Genomic DNA, 23,362 nt, shown 5'->3' with positions numbered 1-23,362 from the left:
CGACTTCAAATTTGAAGTTCGGTTCTTGCATTCCACCCTAAAGCTTGGTTTACAAAAGTTGTAAAAATGTTGTACAAAAATCGTGCAACGTTCGTTTGATTTGTTGTGCGGTAAATTGTTGTGCAACGCAATGTTTCCATTACATTGAATTAGCGCAAAAATCTTTCAAAAAATAGTGTAAACAAACAAAAAATGGCCGTCATAAAAAAAAATCATCTCTTTTTAAATTATTGACTTTTTGTTATACTTTTAATTTTAAGACGCCGAAAAAGCGTAAAGAAAATAAAGCATATGTTTTGGGTCAGAGAACTATTTAAAAACGCCGTGGACAGCCTTCCGAAAGTCGGTAGCCAAAAATAAATTCTTTTCCTGCCGAAAGTCCGTTTCATTGGCTAAGAATTTCACGTCTCAGCACAAATCGAAGTGTTATATATCATATAGTGAAAATGGCAATCGCTTTTAAGCATCTGCGTCTCGTTAGTTTTTTATTCGAGACGAGACGAAACGATGATATCCGGGACACACTTTTTACATTTCGAAAGAAAGTTTATTGTCCCGGTTTATAACTTTATTCCGGGACAGTTTATTCTTTAATTTTTTCCGGGATATTTCTCGTCTCGTTATGCTTGTCCCGGTTCATTTCGAGAAAACGATTCTGAGACCCAGACCCTTAATCGCTTTTACTTCCTCTGAATCTTTTTCATCATTTGTATTAAAAGAAGCTATTAAAAAATATGAAGATACTAATTTTGTTAAGTTATGGATTAGAGATGCTAGAACTATTGAGGCGGCTAGAAAATCTGTTCCTAAGAAAGCTGCTGTTATAGCACCTCAGATTAAATACTATTTCATCAAGTATTGTTGCATAGATGAAGGTCAAAAATTTAAATATAGGGAAAACGTAAAAGTTCGTAAGTTATTGCTTGTTTTTTTTACAGGATAATGTCAAAAAAATCTATTACAATTTTTTTAAACCAATTCAGAAATATCATTTATGAACACCGAAACAATATTATTTACAGAACCAATTACAGAACCCTCAGGAACATTTTTGATTCTGATTACAATTAATTATAGAACTTTTTAAAAAAAACTTTTCTACTTGCATTTTAAAGCGTCAGAAGATGGACAATGTTTAGTTTTACAAGATATAGGTAAAACACATAACCATCAAGTATCTGAAGTAAGTTACACATTTATTTCTTTTGTCATACTCATCCTTATTACCCAATTTGTTTTTTCACAGGTTGATCTTTGTTTTTAAATCAGATTCTTTATAAGCACCTGCCTAATCGAAGAAGACTTCTGGATTATGCTATTCAAAAAGCTACAGAGTTAATTGATTTAAAACCAAACAAAAAGCTGCTGCAAAAAGAGTTGATAAACTCTACAGGCAAATTAATAACTCTTAGAGATATATCTAATATTGCTGCTTTATCTCACAAAATTGACACCCGGAATGATATTGGAACCTTTGTTGCAACGTTAAAAGAAAAATATAGTAAGTAATCTCTGAAATAATTTTGTATTCTTACGTTCACTGTTTCATTGAATTTATATAAAAACATAATTATATTATTTTTAGATGCTAATATTGAAGTTTTAAAAGACTCTGAAAGTAATTTAAAAGGTTTTTTTTTTCTAAGACATGTTTATGCATAGTGCATACAATGCATATCCAGAGTTCATATGTATAGATGCAACTTATAAGCTGTTATAAATTCGACTGCCTGTTTATATTATACTTTGTGAAGATAGTGCTGGTTATTGTATTGCTTTATACATTTTATGTTTGCTTTTAATACATGCTATCAATATATTTTGCAAAATTGTTCATTATTTGCTTTTTTTAAAATAAATTTGTATATTTGATTTGAAATTTTTTAAATTAATGTTGGTATCATTAAACAGGTGAAAGTGAAGTAGCTGTTGTGGGTTTACTTAAAAATGAGTATGCTGCATCATTAAGGTTTGATTTTTTTTCTCATACATTATGAATATTTGATTTCCATGGATAGGTAGCCCCAAAAAACATTTCAAATTCATTTTGTGTCACATTTTTAAAAGTTAACATTTGGAAAAAAAAAAAGAATTTTTCAGTCCTGTTACTTTGAACCTGAAATTCTACTGTCTTATTGCAACTGGGGGGAATACGCTCTGCAGGACAGTCCTATGGTCCTCCAGTGATGTTCAAAGATGTCAGTTACAGATGCATCTTACATTTTACTAATTGAGATTATATGAGTAGCATAGAAATTATTTTATTGGTATCTCTTTTATCTAGCTAAGTTACTGTCATAGCAAACAAAAATATTTTTATAACTTATACTTGAAATTAAATTATTGACAATACTAAACTCTTTTTTTTAATTATTAGTTGGTTTGTGGAAACATTTAAGAGAAACAATCTTTCTTGGTCAAAGACTAATGCCATCATGACAGACAAAGGCTTGACAGAGAGACATGTTTTACGTGCTGCTTTTACATATGCATCTCTGTTACTTTGCTTATTTCTCACTCTTAGGTAACTTTAGCTAATAAATGTATTTAAAATTGCACAATTAATATAGCTAGATCAGCAATATACCATCACTCATTTTTGCGGGAACTCACAACCGCAGTTGTACACTATAAAATTTGTTGTACAACCGACTTTAAGTTGTGCAACTTACACTAGAAAATGTTTCCATTATAAAACCAAGCTTAAGTCTTTTAGGATAAGGCTTGCCGCACCAATTCTCTCAATTAAAATTCAGAGAAAACCTTCAATCGCTTGCAGCAAAAGTTGCCAAAGCAGAAAAACAAATTGCATCTATCAATCACACACGGTAAATATTTATACTTAAAATATTTTTTTTACATTTGTATTGAGAGAAAATCTTGATTCTTAAAAGATGAGACTAATAACTCTAAAAAAGCAGATAATTTGAATTCCAAGTTTTATAAAATCTTTTTTCACAAAGAAACATTCTGACTTTGTATGTTTTGAATTCAGGTCCAAAAAGTGCCAAACCACCTTCAAGTACTCCTAAATTGACCAATCAAGCTCTTGTCTATTTCCAATTAAATACCGGTCTAACATACCACTGGTTAAAGAAACTGGTCAGAACTGTGAACCAAACATCGAGTAGCAAGATAGTTGAGCCAACTTTTACATAAATTTCCATAAGGCAGGTCAACATTTAAGTGATTTTTTCACCTGCAGTGACTTGAAAATCTCAGACGGTAAAGGAGATTCTGCCACAGTTTAGGTTGTTGCACAAAGATATAAATGTGAGTCATGTTGTTAAATTTCGTGAGATTTCTGGTAGCTATTTTTTATTAATACTGCATCTATTATTTTTAATACTGCATCGAGGGATGACTCCAGCTCACCGCCACAAAAACAATTTTTCACCCACGGGACTGGCAAAGACACAAAAGTCAAGATAGAAATACCTGGCTACTGATTAATGTAAGTTGACTCAAACTGATTTTAGCTTATGAAATGAAGGTTGCGAATATAGTATATGGTCTGCGAACCCACTCAAGTATACATCTATGCGCATTGTGTGACGTGGACTCTAAGAGCCTTGCCCACTCTGGAAACTTGCGAACACTGAGCTCAATCAAATCCAGTCCACAGTCTTTTAAGCAATCCGTCATTCAAAAGCCAATCATCAGCGGGCCCGACAATGCTCTGATTTTAGAAATCATCCCACCAATGGAATTGCATCTCCTCTTTGGAGTTGGCAATCATCTCTTCAAGATGCATAAATCTGCTCAGACAGAAGCTGATAAGTGGTCAGCAGCCCAACACATTCAATTGAGCCCCTGTTATGGGGACCAGTTCGAGAGAAATAAATTCCGAAAGCTTCTAAACATGTGGGAGTACTGCAGCAACTTACTGGGACAAATTCGGTTCCCAACATCTTTATCATGATTAAAGGATTCAAAAATTCCAATTTAGTTGTCAAGACTTGTTTTAGATTCATTCTTCAACTGGATTTTTTTTGAAAAAATTGAGGCTTTCAAAACTTAGTAGTTCCTGGTGCAAGCATAACACCCAAATTTTTACTGTCTTCTACCACATCAAAGATTTCATCAGTCACAATGGATCCTCCTTGGGACCCTATAGCAAACAATCCGTCGAAACCAGGGCTGTGGAGTCGGAGTCGTGGAGTTGGAGTCGGAGTCGGAGCTCATTTTGGCTGGAGTCGGAGTCAGAAAAAATGTACAGACTCAGACTCCAGTTTAAAAAAAATCTTTCAAAGTTTCATGAATTTTATTAAAGTATTTTATGTTCTGTCAGTTTAAAGCACAACTATCAAACTCTAGCCCTCCAGTTGTTTCAAAACTACAAGTCCCAGGATGCTCCGAAAGCTGTAGGATATCCAGACACAATTGGAATTGTAGTTTGCAACAACTGGAGGACAAGGAGTTTGATATGTTATTTTAAGGCCTTTAAAACAGTGATAAGCAACAGGGTATTTTGCAACTTAACACTGAGAATCATAAATCACCTCCTTTGCGCTCTCCTCTACCATCTCTTAAACTAGATAACTTTATTATGCCCCAACTCCCGACTTAAAGTGTCTGACACTGTACTGCATATTCTTAGTAGAAAGCTAGGCGTGCCCCCACCAAGCACCAAAGAGTTCCTCCACAAACAGAAAGACTGTAAGTATTCAATTAACTTTGCATTAGAAAGACTGTAAGTATTCAATTAACTTTGTTTCTCTGGAGAGAGAGAGAGAGTATTGGAAAATTAGTGATTGAAGAAGCTGTTAGACAAAAAGAAGAACTTAATAAATCTCTCAAGGGACGCTTTGTGTTTCTTAACAGAGTAAACTATTTTGCAATCAATGTCTAATTTTTTTTTTTAAAGCACTAAGTGGTTGGATTATTTGTATCATAGTGATGAAACACCCAATGCTAAAATTTTACTACAATAAATTTGTTGTTACAAATTGGTTACTTATGGAGGAGTCGGAGTCGGGAGTCGGAGTCGGAGTCGGAGTCGGTCAATAATAAAATCAAGGAGTCGGAGTCGGAACAGCAGCTTACTGACTTCACAGCCCTGGTCGAAACTACTCATCAAATTTTTCATCAATATTGGTTTAAGTATGAGCGAGAAAAAATCATCTAGGGTACAAGGGAAGATTGTTGAGCTGCTTACAAATAGAAATAGTATTTCAGAGCATTTCTGCTAAAAGAGTATCTTGAACTATTTGTTAAAAACCATGAAGATTTTTTGAGAAAATAAAAGAAGCTGTCTTTATATATAATCAGAGAATCCTCCTTCATGGAAGCAGAATGAAAAAAAATGGTTTAAATAAAACTTTACTGCCTTAATTTTGTAAATTAAAGGTATTCAGTAGGTTTGGAGAGTCAATAAAAAATTTATTAATACAGACTCCAATATTTTTTTTGTTTGCCTTTAAGGAAACCTTTTGACTAACTTCTGAGGTTTTTAAAATATGGGAAAGTCAAGTCAAGCCATACTCCAGAGTCATTGTTTTGTGCTTTAGAATGAAAATAGAGCAAGTAACAGAAAACCGATTTTAATAAAAGTTGTCGCAATTGCCTTGTAGAACCCTGATGTAACCCTCATTTTCAAAATAGTATATGACAATATCACAGTAATCGGAAAAAATTGAAATTAAATCTGCTTTAAATGCTGAACTAGTGGTCCAATCCATCTGAACAATTACCCAGAGATTGGTGTGGCTATAGGCTACATTTGCATAAATTTTCATGAAACATGAGTGGTTCTGATTCTATAGCTGTTTTTCATTGGCGCACTATGAGTCAAAATTTTACTCAACTTGAACTTTCAAATTCAATTTTCTTCCGCGTATTTAAAAGATTTCAAAGTTTGTGTCACAGGGAACCCTGATAGGTATCACGCCATTTAGGTGGCGCTCTCGGGTCAACGAGGTTGGCACTATCGGTATCCATGATAACAGTGTATTTCTAAACCAATTATAATATGAGAAAATGTTCTTGCGGTGTTTGTTCAAAATATCACTTATGTTTACTCTGGCTTTAATAAGTTTCATAACTTTTCTATAAATGCATCACATTTTATTAGTCTCATTTTAAACTTTTTTACAAATGTATCACATTTAACGTGTAGTGAGTTTACATTTCTTAAACTTTACAATTTATTTTATTAAACAATGAATGAAGCAAGAATTGAATCTTTACGGATTTCGCAAGAACATGACTGCCCGTATTTTATTGCAACCTGATTTCCTACGTCAGTTGTAAACGATCTTGTGACCATGTTTGTCGTACAAGCACCTTCTCCCAAAAGACATGTCTCATAGAAAGATGAATCTTGACATGTTACGTGAAAGAACTCTCGAGGAACGTAACTAAAATTAATCAAAATAAATAAAAATTTTTCTTAAAAAAAAGAAGAAGTAGCTATTTGCATAAGAAATTTTGCAGAGTATTATTTACACATACTCATTTGTAAACTCTATTCTTAAACGGCTTCCATATTTGTAAGAAAATACACTAAGTTTTCATTATGAGTTTAATAAGTATCGACTCTAATACACATTGTTTTCTCTCATTAGAATGGCTTTTTTCCGATCTGCAATATACATATAAAACGGAGTTTTGGTCTGTAACTTTGTATAGCACAAAAATATCTGGATCATTTGCTAAACACTATAAAAAAAACTTTAACAAGGGCACTTGATGTCAATATTTTAATCATGTAATGATTTCACAAAACTGAATTATATACACAAAGTGTAAAGAATGTCTAAAGATATTTAAGTAATTTACAAAATCATGCATCCCTTTTTAAGTTTTTATCTGATCTAAAATCGAAATATTATATTATTTCAATTTTAGATCAGATAAAAACTTAAAAAGGGATGCATGATTTTGTAAATGGTGTTTTTATAATTCTGCATGGCTCTGGGCATCTTTCGTAGTGTTTGAGTTGTTTTAATGTGAAAAAAGGTTTTCATTAAAATCGAAAAATGTTTTTAGTAAAAAGTTAACCGCTCCATTGTTCTATCCTTTTTTAACTGAGGCGTATTACGAGTTACTGTCTGGGTTTTCTTCTTATCAACTGGTATATTACAAAACACTCTTGTGAAAACAATGCTTTTGATTGCAACATATACTTTATCTATTTAAATGCTCCGCAAGTTGCATTTTCTATAACTATCATATTATTTATGACAGAAGTTACCTCTAGCTTATCCTTCTATAATAAAAGTTGTAAATTTGTAATAAATATATACTTTATTTACCCGCTAGGTAAACGCACCAAATGAATGCATTCTCGGCAAAGATTGAAATATAAGTTGAGCGGAGGTCTCAAAGTTTTCTTTGGAGTACAACATGATGGGTTGTTGCAATAGATAATTACAGTACCTAATGGTAAGTCAGGTGGATCTATCCATGAAGTTACGGCACGTCGACTTCTTTTTGGGTGGTCTGACGACGAGACTTAAAATAAAATGGTAGAAAAATTCAGCAACATTAGTTATTACAAAAAAAAGAAAACATAAAAAATGAGTAAACTTTTAAAGAGTTGAAGGTAGCTAAGAATAAAATAGAGATATTTAAAATATACAAAGCAATTTGGAACTATAGACAATTCACATAGACTGCTTCACAGATCGGTTCGGTTAAAAACCGAACAAATTTTTTTAGTAACATTAGTTTCCATAAGCTTTTACAAAAAATTTTAAATAAATATTTTTATAATAATATCATTATAAATTGTTTTAAATCCTTTTTTTAATACTATAATTTTGTTAAAAAGCACACCTTTCCTTAACATGTTCTAAAAAATTAGGTTATTTAAAACTGTAGTATTCTTAAACTCAAAATACTCCGAATAAACGGCCCCACCACCCAACGTCCAGAAAATTTCATCTTTCCCTAAAACACTAAAATTAGCTTAAGGATGGATTGATTCTACTCCAAAATGGATCATGATAGTTACTTGTTACTCCTGTTAAAGGAGTTATTCGTTTCTCCTGTTAAATGAGTAACAACGATGAATGAATGTTAAATGAACATACGAGCTATTGGTTTTAATGAAGATTGATCAACTTCTCATCCCACATTGTTTATTCTTAGGTTAAGTTACCGAAAAATCCAATGCTGTTACTGGTCCTAACAATTTTTATCGCAAAATTTTTTAAATAATTAAATCTTAATAATTTTTTTTTTCATCTTTGGGTGAAATGGCCAGCAAAAATGCTTGAAGAAGTACATATCTGGTATTTATACTCTTTGAGTTTCACAAGGATAGTAACGCAACAGTTGCTACCAAAAACATTTGTGGTGTTTATCCAAGTGCATTAGATGTTTGTAAATGCCAAAGATGGTTTTCTAAGATCAGATCTGGCAATTTGATCTTTCCGACTCATACTGATCGGGAAGACCAACAACTTTAGACAAAGTATTAAGAATGAAAGTGGAGGCAAATTCATATCAGAAAATTGAGGAACTGTAAAACATTCTTGACCAACCTTGGTCAACCATCAAAGAGTATTTGCAGCAGATTAGTAAAGTATGCAGAGATGGTGTTTGGGTATTTTACTATCCATACTTTGTAAACTAAGAATCATTATGAAACCAGTTCTTTCTTATTCTCTTTCTTATCCTCTTTCTTGGAGGAAACAAAACATTTAAAGAACCCAGTATAATTTGCCGTTAAGGTATATTATTGGTGCAGCTAGTTTAACAACTTTTTTTAATAGTTAGTTGTTAAAATAAAACGCTAATGCATGATGTGCAATTTTAACAAATAATTTTAAAAAATTTTTACAAACTAATTACAAAATAATTTTGCTGCTTTATTTTGTGAAGAGATTAAACAAAAGAAAAATTATTTTATATCTCCGCCAGTTGTTTCAACATTCATAACCATAATGCTTGGCCCCTTATTTAAAGGATATGGGTGAAAAGGAACCCTCTTCATAGCTTGATCATAAAAAAACCCTACCCCCTTGGATTAATCACCAACTCCTATCCCTCCACTTTCTGCAGCTTTACTCTGTAAATCTAAGTTTCCCTATGCAAGCTGATTTTTAGCCTCTCATTGGTTTTCACAGTCGCAACGATTAAATTTTAAACTGGATGTTAAAAAAGACTTTTGATGAACATAAAGTGTAAGAAAAATTTTAAGTTAAATTTTTTAAACTAATTGGTAAATTTCATTCTAATAAGTTAAAAGGGAACTTTGAAATTTGTGGCAAGTTATAGGTAACCGGCGCTTTTTCACCGTATATATAGTAAAAATATGGTGAAAAAGTGCTAGTTTGAGTAGAAACACAAAAGAAATTGCCTAGGTTCACATCAATGGATGTTTAGCAATAATGAGATCTGAAACAAAGGAAGGTTTCTTAATACCGTAGTAAATAGTAAATAACTTTGATTTTATCGATTCTTCAAACTACCATATCTCATCGGATAATGAATGGTAAAAGTGCTATCCGAGACATCACTAATGTTGACAACTTAAGGTGGCTTCACAGGAAATGTTTTTTTTTTAGTAAAATAACTTAAATCTGTTCTAAAATCAGTTTTATAAATTCAATTTAATGAAAATAACAATAAAATATAAATGCTTATTGAAAAAAAAAAAAAAAGAGGACTTTATTTATAAAAAACGCATAAAAAAGCATATATTTATTTATTTTTCAAAACACGATTAAACCAGAATGGCTAATTAAAATAACTCGCAACTTTGCAATATTATTATCTGATATATGAGGTAGAGGATGAACTAAGATCAATATATAAAAACAAAAACATTTCTTTTAAGTCCCTAAAAACTGAAAATTGACTAATTTTTAGGGGGTAGGGTTCAAAAAAAGACTTAGCAATCAATAAATATTCATTCAATTATCAAGATTCTAGTTCATTCTCTACATATATATGTATTGGACAATTAGGGAAAATTTGAAGGTCTAAGCATTTTTTAATGTTGAGATATCGTGTTTTGAGTTTATAAATTATGTTAAAATCTTCATTTTTAGATATAAGGCAAATAAGTTAAAAAAGTTTTAAAAACATCCCTTTTTGTAGCTATTTTTTGATAATTGTTCTTGATCTTTATCAATCCAACCTTTCCTAATTCCTCTCAACTCTTTTCTTCTTTTTTTTTTTTTGGTTGTCCTTTTTTCACCATATTCTGTAACCGCTTTCGGTCTTTTTTTACTGAACTGGTTATTGTATTTTTTCCAAAGTCTAGATTTAAATGTTTAAATACACGATAAATACCAGATGAACCTTCATTAAAAGAAAGAACTGCTGAGTTTACTCCCATTTCAAGAACATCTGTCTTTACATAAACATTTTTAGGACATCGGGACCAGATGATATTATTTAGTCCTTCATTACAATTTTGAGTTTGCCCATGAAGACATTTTTTCAATAAACTGTCATTACTCAATTCATCAAAGTCTTTCTTAATAATTTCATAAATCCATTCAGGCAAGTTTAATTTAGGAGAATAGTTTTCATCTGCATCTGCATTTTTACTTTTTTCCACTTGCACCAGCTATCTGGACCAATTGGGCAAAGAATATGTCGATGAGATTTGTCTTCAAAATCTGTATAATGGCGCAAAACAGCTTTTATGTTTTTTTTCATTTGATACACTTTCTGTTCATCAGTTAAATTTTGTTTTGCAGCTGTTTGCCTGATAGCAATACCAAAAGCATTCTGTAATGTATTTACACTTGCTTCAGTTAATCTCCCTTTTCCAGACAATTTTTTATTGCCATATGACACTTTGCATCGACTTCTCAAACGTGAACCTATTCTTTTTTGAACAGGTCCAACACATTCTAATTTTTCAGGCGTAATACTAAAAACATCATATGGTTTGCTTGCAACAACATCATTAAAAGAAGAAGAATCACCATCTCCTAGATAGTATTTGTAAATTAAACCATATTTCAAGAGAGAACGAGAGAATATATCAACTGCACCAGCACTCTCCATGGCTCCTGAGGACCTAGTATGATTAAGACTACATTTGTGCTTTGCTTTCCATGTTTCATAAGCTGCAGGACCTTTATTATTTGCCCAAATTTGACAACCTCTACAATATTTACTCAGTACTTGTGTATCTAAACATTTTCCTCCACATATGGCTATAACAACGCCATTTAATGAAGAGTGGCCTCGTGTTTGCCAAGAACCATCAATAGCAACTTGGACAAGTGCTTCTCCAGAGTTAAGTTTTTCTTTTGACTCTTGCTTAACATTAAAAGCAGCCTCATTCATTGATTGTTCTGAAGCAACTTTGTACGCTTCTTTAACGGTTTTACTTATATTGTCAAAAGCATTTACAGTTAAACATGACATGTTCATAAGTCGTGAAAAATTAACCATTGGTTGGTGTCGTCTTCCAATTTCACGGAATCCAATTACCATTCTCAGGTTAACATCAAACATGTTTCTACCTTTTTTATCATTTTTAACAATGTTTGAAGTAAAATTACTGTATGTAAAAGAACATTGTGCATTTGTACATGTTAAAATAAGTTTATGGGAGAAACCCATTCTGCTAGAATAATCATCTGTGATGTTAACTTTACTTTTACAATCAGGACATGCACTAACCAAATCAAATAACTGTTTGATAAAAATAAAATTAACAAGAAGAAAATAATCATTTGTGTTGGCATTACTTGTATCTTCGACATCAAACTTTAACTTTTTAGAACTGATACATGAAACATTTTCAGACAAGTTACCAGTTACATTCGTATCTTTAATACATTTGGTGTGCTTGTTACCACTAAATTTTCTCTTCTTAGATCTTGAAGTATTCTTATAATTACCCATTATATATTTAATTTATTAATCTAAAAAAATATTTCAAGTAAACATTGTATCAACACAACTTGTGTTAGTATAATGGTTTTGTCACTAGAAGTAATTAAATGATCGTGAAATGATGCAATTTTAATAAGTGGAACGGTTTTATTTTTAAAACTGAACATGGTTAGCCTCTAAACTAAATCTTTTATAATTGCAGAACACGAAAACATACCAAAAGAGTGGTTAAACAAAAGTTTTCATACTGCTTTTTTCCGTTGCTATAGGCGTTGCTAAGGAAGCTACTTTATATCATACCTGCAAAATGCAAAATTGTTGCTTAAAAAATTAAAATTATTAAAAAATAATTGTACCATCATTTTCAGCATTGTTAAAAGTCTCAAAAATCATGTTTTTCAATTTTTTTTTTTTTTTTTTGATTTTACACCTTTTATTTCCTGTGAAGCCACCTTAATAGCGCGTGAATTTTTTACCTTTTTACACTGCGAACAAGCAGTTTAAACTTTATTGACCCTTACGCAAGTTTAAAAATTAATCATAAAGAAAAAATGTGGTGTTGAGTAAAATCCAAGATTAATACCTAATAATCGTGGCATGATTCCAGACTACTTATTTGAATTTATGCTAGTACAGGGTTTAGAAAACATCGCTTTTTCCCCTTTTGGAACGAAGTTGTAACAATTTATCCTGTGTGAATGCTGTTTTAAGAAAGAAAACTTCTTTTATAGCTCAGCTTATTTGAATCGTTTAGAGAAATATTTTATATGATATATTAGAAAAGGCATCCATAAATTAATACAAGGTTGGGTTCGCCAAGTCTCTACAGGACGGACAGATCAAAAGATATTTGCAAGTTGCTTACGCCGAGTTTAAAAATCTTCATTAAACCCCATCAAGATTTACAATTTCAAAAAATAATTTTTTTGAACGGTACTCTTTTTCTGACTTACATCTAGAAGACAACAGCTTTTGTTCAAAATTTGTTATTCTTTTACAACAAATTTGTAACATATTTCTAGATTTCCAACTTGATAAAACAAAAAACAAAAAAACAAAGCGTTAACAATATCTGTTGATTTGAACTTTTCTCACATACAACGAGTTTTAAATTAAACCGCTACTAGGTGAAAGAACCAGTTTCTTAGAGGTTACAAATTAAGCAAAATCTTTAGTTATTAATAACAGGTTTCTCGTATTGCATAAAAGCTGAATTACTTACAAGTACAATTTGTTGGGTGGGATTTGAGCAAGTTGAAAAGTTCGGCTGCCACATTTTTTTCCGTTTGTGTATTTGTTCGTGAGCACGTATTTACAGCGTAACATTTATCAACTTCTCTTTCTTTAAATGCGTCAGCAAAAACCACCAAGCTGAGTAATAGTAATATGTGTGGGTGCTTCATACTTAGACTTTGATACAGAATTTTGTATTTCTAAACGAACAATATAATTTTTGTAATGTATAATCTTGTTTTACAACACCTTTACACATGTTACAATTATTTTTACTTATTTTATACATAAAGTTTTAACAAAAATATTGCTGATCTTTTAAACAAACAAAATATGACACTGAAGTCACTGAAATATGGAATTTAAGTTGTGCAAGCATCCTTTCTGAAATAAGTTAATTTTAAAAGCTTTTTGCTGACGATAATGTGAGTTTAGTAAAAACTTCGGTTTCGTTCAAATTAGTTACATAAGGTGTAGATAACATCTGATAAGTACGCAAATGTCCTTTTTAAATATCCGCTAAATTTATCAGTTTTCCTGTCGCCTCTTGCGTTCTTCATGATGAGTCAAACATCTTCAATTATGAGTAAACGACAATATAAAGTTTATTGATTAGATTGCCGATCGTTGGAAGACACATGTTCCCACTTTTAATACACTTAAATGCTAATTTATTTAAAACCAGTTTAAAGAGTAATAAGTCTTGAAAATGGATTTATCACTCTTTTTTGCCTAAGGTATGAAATAGTTGTCCATATCTTTAAATGAATAATTTTGAATCCATAAATTATTTTGTTCAAATTGCTCTTGCAAACAAATTTCATTTTTGGAATTAAAACAAAAAATTTCAATAAAAAAAAAAGCTATATGATTACTTTATTGGAAAAAAGCTTTTTTCATTAAGTAGTTGATTGAAATTTTTATTGGAGCATTTTGTACTCTAACTAAAGACCACAAAAATGGTTAATATATAAAATGGATGAAGATACGTTCAGGAAAAAGAAAAAGTGACCGAACAAGGTAAACAACGCATACAAAGATACTATTAGTTATTTTATTTTTTCTTTGTTTTGAATCAATCTACTACTTTTGTGTGGGAATGAAAATTTTAGTGTATTTTTCCTAAGCCGTAAGATTTAACCCTAACCCGAATTTCAACATCGTCTCATATCAGATTATCTAGAGTTTTGCTTCCTTTTAGGATGGGGAGAGGGGGTTGTTAAAGCATATCATTGAGGTGGGAGTACCGGTAGGATAACACGCCACTACCCATTGCATAGTTTCTGAATAAAAATATTTTTAAACAAAATGATTATTTTTTTATAACTTCGTTGTTCCAAAACCTGAAAAACTCTAAGAAGAAACCCGAGGAGGAAGCAAAGAAATATCAACATCTCAGTGAAAAATTTTTTTTGGGATTTCAGTGATGTTTGTTTATCTTTTCGCAAGCTGCTTAATCTTAGTACGGGTATTTTAAGGGATGTTTACGCGGTAAATCGTCATCAGCCGGAAAACGCTGCATTGGAAATAATAGACTCCGCTGGGATACAATTGCTAAATACAATTTGTTACCAGGAATATAATCTTGTGGCAGGAATTCAACGAGGCTCCTTAATTACGGTATGGTTGAAATAGAATTTATACTTTAGATATATACCAGAAATATTGGAGAACATTTTTAAAGGGTCACGCTTATACACCAAAATTTTTCTATTCAAAATTTTTTTATTCTCCCTTAAACAATCTAAATAGATTGCAGGCCTTGTGTGATACTTATTTCTTTTTGTTTGTGGTTAAAATAAATTTTATTAAAAAGTACAACTCACGGAAATAACAGGAGATTGGATCTAATATTCTTTCAACCGCTAAATTCCATTTACCATGGCTTTTAATGGTTATAAAGCTGGCTAAGTTAAGCAAGTTATGTAAGATGAAAATAACTTTTTATTGCTTTTGAATAATATATTTATTCTAAATATAATACATTAAATTGTTAAATACAAATGTAAGTCACAAATTGTAATAAACCATAAACTTAATTACATTAGTTTTGATTTGTGTTTTTATTATAATAAACACGTAATTGTTATTTTAAGCAAAAATTTACATGCAAAATATCAGTCAATTGTTACACAATGTAGTCAGCGAAAATGGAATTATATAAAATTTCGCATGAACAAGAATTGCCAAGGGTTAAAGTAATCGAGCCACCCGCATCAACCGCCACAGTTTTTGTCACCATATTGGTCGTACATCCACCTTCACCCATTAAACATGTGCTAGTATAGTCTGCATCTTGACATGTAACGTGGTAATGGTCTCGAGGAGTATAACTGACGGATAAAAATTAAGATTTACAAATAACATAATTAGATTTACTTTGCATAATTAGATTTACTTTACATAATTAGGATTTACTAGTAGCATAATTAGGATTTACTAGTAGCATAATTAGATTTACTTTACATAATTAGGATTTACTAGTAGCATAATTAGATTTACTTTACATAATTTAAAATTGTATACTATACAGGTAATCTAGATCTACTATAAGTGCATATCTGTATATAAAATTGGAAAGTTAAAGGGTAGCTCTAATATAAACTTAATTAGTTTGTTTAATCTGATTAAATTTGTTTAGAGAGTTAATTCTAGGTTTAAGATTAAAATATCTAACACCAGCTTTTACATAATATTTATCGCATCTCCAGATTACTAGATCTCTGCAGATTTAATGAAGATGATCAGGAGTCGAACGTAATTTTTTTGATAATTATATCGTTGAATTTAAAGAGTTAGAGTTTGGTAAATGAGTATAGTTTCAATACTGGAAACCCTTCAGTTCAAAAATTGTTAACGTGTCTGTGCATTTTGTTTTCGCAATTGTATATGATACTTAGAGTAATTTACCCTTAGGGGTAGGTGATGAGATTAATACATTCCGTGTAAAGATAAAGTAATTTACAAAGATAAAGATAAAGTAATTTACGTGCAAAGATAAAGTAATTTACCCTGAGGGAAGGGTGATGAGATGAACACATTCCCTGCAAAGATTATAATAGATGTAAGAAGTCGGTTGCAAAGTCTTTTTCGGAGTACAACAACCAGAGCTATTGCAATAGGAAATTACTGTCCCGGAAGGCAGACTAGTTGGCATGGTGTAACCATCACGCCTTATTCTTCGCTTTGGCATATCAGATTCAGCTACTAAAAAATGCAATAAACAAAGTTTACAACTTTCAAGTTGTAATTAAGTTTATTCAATAAGTCATTAAACACTTGAGCAACACGTGAACATTAACGATGAAAATAGAGTTATTAACTTACATTCTCTAAACAAATCACGTAAAATCTCTCTTCGCTTTCTCTAAAAATGAAGGTAAAAACAACGTTTAATAATCAACGTAAAAAAAACAACTGTTTCCCAATCTCATTGTGAACCCCGATGAGTTGATACAAATATACAACCGTATTTTACTCTAAGCCAGTGTTTACAACCGTTTTATTTTTTATCATTTTTTGGTAAAGCTTGTTAATTGTAATCTTGAAATCTATTTATGAAAGTTGGGATAGATTGCACTGCTTGCTTAAAACAAAATTTAATCGTATCAACGGGGCTCATCCATTAGCTAATTAACCGACTTTCGTGAAATATATATAGTGTCTTGTAATTTTTTAAGAAATATAACCTAACAGTAAATATATAAATATGTAATATAAAGATAATGTTAAAAATGTAAAAAATATTTCTCACCTTTTTTTTTAGTATAGTAGTTGTAGAAGAAGATGTACTTGCTAAAAAATAAATAGAAAAACGTGTTTAATACAGTTTTTAGAAAAGAAGTATATGTAAAAATCCAACTGATTTAACATGCATTGGATAAACTCACTGTTGCATATGGGTTGATTGTAAAGAAGCAGACTTTTTAGTTGAGTTGATAAGTTTTTTTCCGTATCGGTATGCGTTCGCGAACATGAGTTTACAGCAAAATTTTTATTTACTGTAATTGCAGCGGTAAATGTAGAGTTTATTATGCTAAAATCCCCGGGAATGAAGAACGCTCCAAAGACTAAGATAAAGGCGCAACATTGAGAAGATCGCCACATTTTAGTTTTATTTTTCTACAAAAAAAATTAACAAACTTTAAAGAAAAAACCTTTTTACTATGTTAAAGAATAATTGTACAAAGTAAATGACTACTTTGGTGCTGGAATAGGAACGTCAGATATCTTTATGATCTCCATTTTTCACTAACCAAAGTCAAAATTGCATTAGAATTTTCAAGGAGTTTAAGAATTTAACATTTCTATTGCATTTGTATTGGAAGTAAATTCCATTTCACAGTTTAAAATTTAATAAGCAGTAGTTTATCAAACAACCAAATATAGGTTAAGAAGTTCCTTTGTTTATACATTTCAACAAATGGAATGGTTGAAAATATAAAATGTAACGCATAATTGTGATTCTTGATTCATTTTTATTTATTGAGATTTAACAAAATTTGAACTACTTAATTCCAAAACAAACACAACTCTAAAAGCTGCTCTCAAAAAAATCATTAATCCGTCCCATGAAAAAAGAAAATTTTAGATTGCAAACGTAGCACTATTTGTATCGAAAACGGCTGCAGTTCGGTAAATTTATCTAAAAAGTGTAATATTTGTTGGAAATTACTATCCGAGGCGAGTATTGATCATTAAAAAAAAAAATTTCCTACAAGTTCTTGTATCCGAAAGTGTTAATAATACTGGCAGAATATTTTGCATCTATTTTTAAGTAGAAAATCAATAACCTAAAATACCAGAAGCTCTTAATAATCTTTCTTAACAAGCAATTTCTATCTAATATCATTAATGAGGCATTTCCTGCTTTTTTTAAAAAAATTTTCTCAAGGAAACGGTTTGGTAATTAACATTTGTTCTTCAATGGCTTCTTGTAATGTAACGTTCTTGTTGTGTAATGGCTTTTTTTAACCTAATGGCTATTCGAATGAAGTAAGATTCAAAGTATTTAAATCGATTGTTAGGCAATAAACATCCTCCCCGCATTATTTTTTTGAAACTTTTTCGTTTCCATCAGGAAATTAATGAGCTCACAAACGTATGCAAAAAGCGTGTATAAAATTTTTATAACACATTTCCTCTCTTGTTTCCTGCGATATTTCTTCATTTATCAACAAAAGATGAAGCAAACCTTCACCTTTACAATGAAATATTTCAAATTGTTAAAGATTATCTTTTTAAACCGTTAAAATTTTTCTGTTTTTCCTGCTTTCAAGTAATCACAGAAATTTCCATTTGGGGGGTAATTGCAACGAGATCGTGCAGATAGTAAAATTTAAAAAAACAAGAACAATTAAAAGTCCATTCGAACTTCCAAATATGGAGTTTGAATGCTCTCTTTAAACGTTATCACCATTTTTGTGACTGCTATAGAAATTTCTATTTTCAGATCTCGATGCTCCGTAAACAAAAAAACAACGAAAATCTCTATTTGGTGCTGACATTCATTTTTTTTTTTTTTTTTTTTTTTTTTGAGAAAGGCTAAAATTTAAGGTTCAAAAAATGTTGTAAGGATAGAATATTTCAATCATAATATTTGATACAAACAAAGTTTCAAAAAAGTTTTTACTAAAAATTGACTATTTTTTGTACCCTTAAATTTTATTTGCTCGATTAATGTTTGGTCGGTGTGAAGTAGGACCTTAAAAAAGAATGGATATCAGAAAGAAAAATGTTTTAAACAAAAAATTTTGAACTGCAGGGTTTTAACAACTTTTAAATAAATTTTGTTGAAAAACTGTAATCATTAGTAAAAAATGTAATAAAATTAAAATACCGCCATATCAATTTTAAAAACGTAAAAACATATAATACATTGAGTTACAGAACTTAAATATTAGAAAATAATTAACTTCACTTATGTTTTCAGGAAGTACTTAGCCATAACCATTATTTACTTAACTCGCAACCAACAATCCCTTCTTCCTTATTCACATGCACTCCTCTTCTCCTCGTTTTATAAGCTTTTCGTGCAGAAGCAGACAATAATAACAACAATAAATCAAAGGATATCGAGTGGGTTGATAATGATAATTGAGGATATTTCAATAGCTAAGGTTTATCTCGTGCGCACATCTACTTAATTCTTGTATCTCATATTTAATACTTTTTTTTTAATCTCAATGTGATGGATGACGTCATGTCAAGATAAAAGAATAAGTTATGTATAATAAACTGCTTCTAAAGTGCGTTTAATATCAATTAAGTTTTAGGCCATTATTACATGCCATCATGTTTGAGAAGAATGGTTAGATTAATATATCTATTTTCAAAGGTAGGTAATTACAAACAGTGTGCTTCACTCACAATGAAAGTTGAATGCGCTGGTGTTGTTTACACAATAACATGGGTTACACAAATAAATAGAATTCCTAAATCAAAATTATTAAATCTCATATATACGAGACAGATAATTTGGGTGGACCTAATATTGATTTAATCGATTAAAAAAGGTCAAATGAAAAATTAAAACTACTTGCAATATATTTATATGCTCTTTTTAAATTGCTATAACATATAGCATATTAAGTTCAAGTTATTTTAATTTCTATCGGTCAAAACATAACATCTAATTTAATTTCTAGTGGTTGATTTCCTGTTGTGAGGTTTGTCGATAAAACATCTAAAATAGTTCACACAAAAGGTTGTTTTTATTTAGAATGTATACAACCTTTTTGGTTTGAGAGTTCATCCTTCTAGCCCTATCATCTCGTCTATAATATACTAGTTGATAATAAAGTTTATTTATCAAATGTTCCACATTAATTTTGATAAAATTTAGCCTCCTTGTTTTTACCGCTATAACTCTAAAATATTTTTACAAACTTATTGTATAACTCTGTTAAGAGAGCAGGCCCCATAAGTGCAATGTATTATAGGGTACTAGATATTGCTAGTTTGTTTTTTTTTAAATACAGACGGAACTTTGTAAATGAAAAGTTTACATCAGTGATAGGATTTTTCCATAAAAATGAGCAAAAATTATTTTAATTTTTTATGGAGTAAACCAGTAGACAACCGTAATTAGGCAAATACTAAGTCAGAGAATTCATATAGAAAAAAAAATCGTTAGAATTTATTAAGGATTGTTTACTTAAATGAAATGTAAGTTGTCTCACATACCACTTAAAAAAAAAAAAGGAAAAAAAAGTCTGGGGATTTTTAATCTGGGTAATAATTTAAAAAGCTGATATCATTAAAATTCCGAACGTTTTTTCAATTATCTTTATTATTTGAATACTTTAAGCTTTGATAATGGTTTAACAGTTTTATTGCAACATTTCACAATTTCATTATTAAAAATTAGGGAGAGTGAGGGAAATATTGCTTCTTACTCTCTCCTACACTATTTACTGACTAAAATTTAAACTCTGTTTTTTAAAGTGATATTTGTAACGCTAACCCGATTCAATTTCAGCATGAATTAGCTTGAGGCACCCAAGAATTTAAATTAAAAAAAAAAAAAATGTTTGTCAGTGATAACCGAAGTGAACTGAACTTGCTATATTTTATTTACTCTTCTTTTTATTAGATTTGGTGTCCTTTCTTGCCTGAACACGTGATTAGGCTTGGAGAATTAGGTGTAAAAAAAACCTTTAATCGGTAGGAATTATTTGTTTAAACAAGAAATTCCGGTCGATTAAAGATTTTATGGAAAGGTTGTTAGCAAACAAAATATTTCAAACAAGTATTTAACTTCACTATTTTTAAAAAAAAGCTGAAATTTTAACTATAAAGAATATGAAACAAATTAAAGTAATATAAAAGAATGCATTCTTTTATATTACTTTAATTTATATTATACTTTAATTTATATTATAGAGAAGAGATGGGGGGGGGGGGGAGGGAGAAAGTTGTGGAAAGGGAGAAGGTTGTGGGAAGGGAGAAGGTTGTGTGGAAGGGAGAAGATGGTGGGAGAAACTCTTTTTTCTCGGGATATTGCACGTTTTTTTTGTTTTTTGTTTTTTGTTTTATAAGAAACATGTTTATAAGAAACTAGTACTAGAAGCGCCAAAATCTTAAGAAACTATTAGAACTAAGTTACTTTTCAATAAGAAACTTTTTTTTATTCATATTTCGCGGAATATTTCCTCATTTGTGTTCTGTTCAGGGAAAAATCTGAGGATTATTTTACATCGAAACGATGTTGATGAAATTCAAGTAATTTTAATTGACTGAAAATATTTTATCTTACTTGTTGAGATGTTTTCAAATTGCATTTTATTTACTTTTTCTCTCTTTTGATACTTAAGAAACTCTTAAGAAACATTTAGAATTAGAATTATTTTATCTTACTTGTTGAGATGTTTTCAAATTGCATTTTATTTACTTTTTCTCTCTTTTGATACTTAAGAAACTCTTAAGAAACATTTAGAATTAGAGTTGTAAAAAAGCACCCTTAAAATAAGAAACTTTCTAGTACCCAGCCCTTTTGCTTGGTTTGTTAAACGTGTATAACTATTTCAACTGAATTTGAAAGTTGTGATGAAGTTAATCAATGAATCTTTAAGATTTGATGCAAAATGATTCAGAGTGTCTAAATTGTCAACGTATATTTAGTAATAATTATTCTTTGGCGTAATAATCCGAAAAAAAATTGATTCAAAACGTCTGTGGCATAATATTACGTTTTGAATTTTATTTTTATCGCGTTTTCTGAGACGTAGTACGACGTCTTTCACAACTGAAGTAATTTTAAGAAAAGGTTGATTAATTTTGTCGATTGGTTTATATAAGTTTAAAACTCATCCACGCACATTTTTAATAAAAGTTAGTAATACTCTGAAGCATGTTTACACAGTCAGCTAAAGAGTATTTTACTAAACGTTAACAAATATAACGATGGCGGCAGTGGCGTAGCTTATACAGAACAAACGTTGGAGTGTTGAAGAAAACCGAGTTTTTAAAAAGTTTTTATACTGCAACACCAATGTTTACTCACGTCTGGCTACACCGCTGGGTAACCTGAGCAAGAAAATTACCTGAGTTTGCCTATTCACAGAGACCCGCTCATGATTGAATGTAGTTAAAGTGTGGTTTTAAAACGTATAGAAAAAAATATGGTTTTAAATTGTAAAAAGTCACTTTTTATATAAAAATGTTAAAACCTTAAAATACATTCTAAAAAAGATAAATATATTTCATTAAGTTAAAATATATTGTAACATTAGAGTATTTTTTTCTATGGGATTCAATCTTAGTAAAAGACATTCGAACTTTATTCCGCGAACTCTTAATAAAATAAGTTCCTAAATGAAAATTAACTTAGTACAAATAGTTTCTTAAAAACTTGGGACTTCTAGTACTAGTTTCTTATAAACACGTTTTTTTATATAAAAAAAAAAAGAAAAAACGCGTATCAGTTAAGCATGGCAGCATTGATAACAAATATCCAAGTAGTTTTAATAAAATTTAATGAGTTTGTTTTATAATAAAACTTTCAAATATACGTAATAGTTAATAAACGTCTGTCAATTGCTTATTGTATGACTCCTATTATATTATAGTAAACACAGTCTTAACCGTAAACGGCCTCTGGTAGTAGAAGTTATCGCGCGGTGTTTAAGGTCAGTAAGTTCTAAAAAGTCGCGCTCTAGTCACATTGCTTCTACTAAGAACGTGTAGAAACCCTGTTTAATGATTCTGGCGCCAGATCTGTATAAATTTACCTGTTTTTCTTTTGTTTGTTTTTTTTTTAATGCTTGACTGATGGAATTACACAAGTTAAGAACAAAAGATCATTGAAATATTTGAACTGACGCCTGAAAAATACGTTCCCTCCAAATATTAGCTTAAAAGCCTTTGATTATAAGTTTGGACTCTTTTTATTCTGCTCAGTAGAGACCAAGTAAAAACACTTAGGTGTTGAGTTTCTTTCTAGGATCTTTTGCTTGGTATTGATTATCCCATCACGCTAGAAGTAGGTTTTATGCGTAAATTTCTAATCAAAACTGTTTATCAAAATTTTATGTCGTAAAAGCGCTAAATCCTTTACTGGCAAATTACATTTTTTATAATTTTTTTTATAAAATTCAAAAACATTACAATCCATCCACGAAAAGAGAGTTGCGTGATGATTTTCTTAAAAATATGTCAAAATGTCGGAAGAAATATCGAATTTTTGCTTGGTCAAACAGTAAAACTACCGAATTGCAAACAAGGCGATTAGTCCCAAAAGATTATTAACTGAATCGTATAACTTCGAATGTTTAATAAATTCGAACCAATCTTAAAAATTAAACAAATAACCAATAAA

At 30.4% G+C, this 23,362-nt stretch overlaps 2 protein-coding genes and 1 pseudogene across 2 annotated transcripts; 1 reads left to right on the top strand and 2 right to left on the bottom strand.

The window, feature by feature from the left end:
* Nucleotides 1-622: 622 nt before the first annotated feature.
* LOC145183012 (uncharacterized) lies at nucleotides 623-2,528 on the top strand (annotated as a pseudogene).
* A 3,520-nt stretch (nucleotides 2,529-6,048) lies between these two features.
* On the bottom strand, nucleotides 6,049-13,332 carry LOC145180320 (uncharacterized). Its single transcript, XM_090082789.1, has 3 exons — nucleotides 13,034-13,332; nucleotides 7,257-7,455; nucleotides 6,049-6,359 (listed from the first exon to the last, which is right to left on the bottom strand). Exons 1-3 carry the CDS (start codon nucleotides 13,212-13,214, stop codon nucleotides 6,155-6,157), a joined length of 585 nt encoding a protein of 194 aa, XP_089938915.1. The 5' UTR covers nucleotides 13,215-13,332; the 3' UTR covers nucleotides 6,049-6,154.
* Nucleotides 13,333-15,008: 1,676 nt separating this feature from the next.
* On the bottom strand, nucleotides 15,009-19,036 carry LOC145180617 (uncharacterized). Its single transcript, XM_090083356.1, has 5 exons — nucleotides 16,935-19,036; nucleotides 16,799-16,839; nucleotides 16,372-16,411; nucleotides 16,056-16,251; nucleotides 15,009-15,377 (listed from the first exon to the last, which is right to left on the bottom strand). The coding sequence occupies exons 1-5, from the start codon at nucleotides 17,149-17,151 to the stop codon at nucleotides 15,173-15,175; spliced, it is 699 nt and encodes a 232-aa protein (XP_089939482.1). The 5' UTR covers nucleotides 17,152-19,036; the 3' UTR covers nucleotides 15,009-15,172.
* Between the last annotated feature and the right edge of the window lie 4,326 nt (nucleotides 19,037-23,362).

The sequence above is a fragment of the Hydra viridissima genome, unplaced genomic scaffold, assembly GCF_058129835.1.
Source record: "Hydra viridissima isolate aposymbiotic clone 2 unplaced genomic scaffold, HvirCarnegie_v1 scaffold_3, whole genome shotgun sequence".
In the NCBI taxonomy this organism is placed as follows: Eukaryota; Metazoa; Cnidaria; class Hydrozoa; order Anthoathecata; family Hydridae; genus Hydra; species Hydra viridissima.
This window is presented reverse-complemented; position numbering and strand designations above follow the sequence as displayed.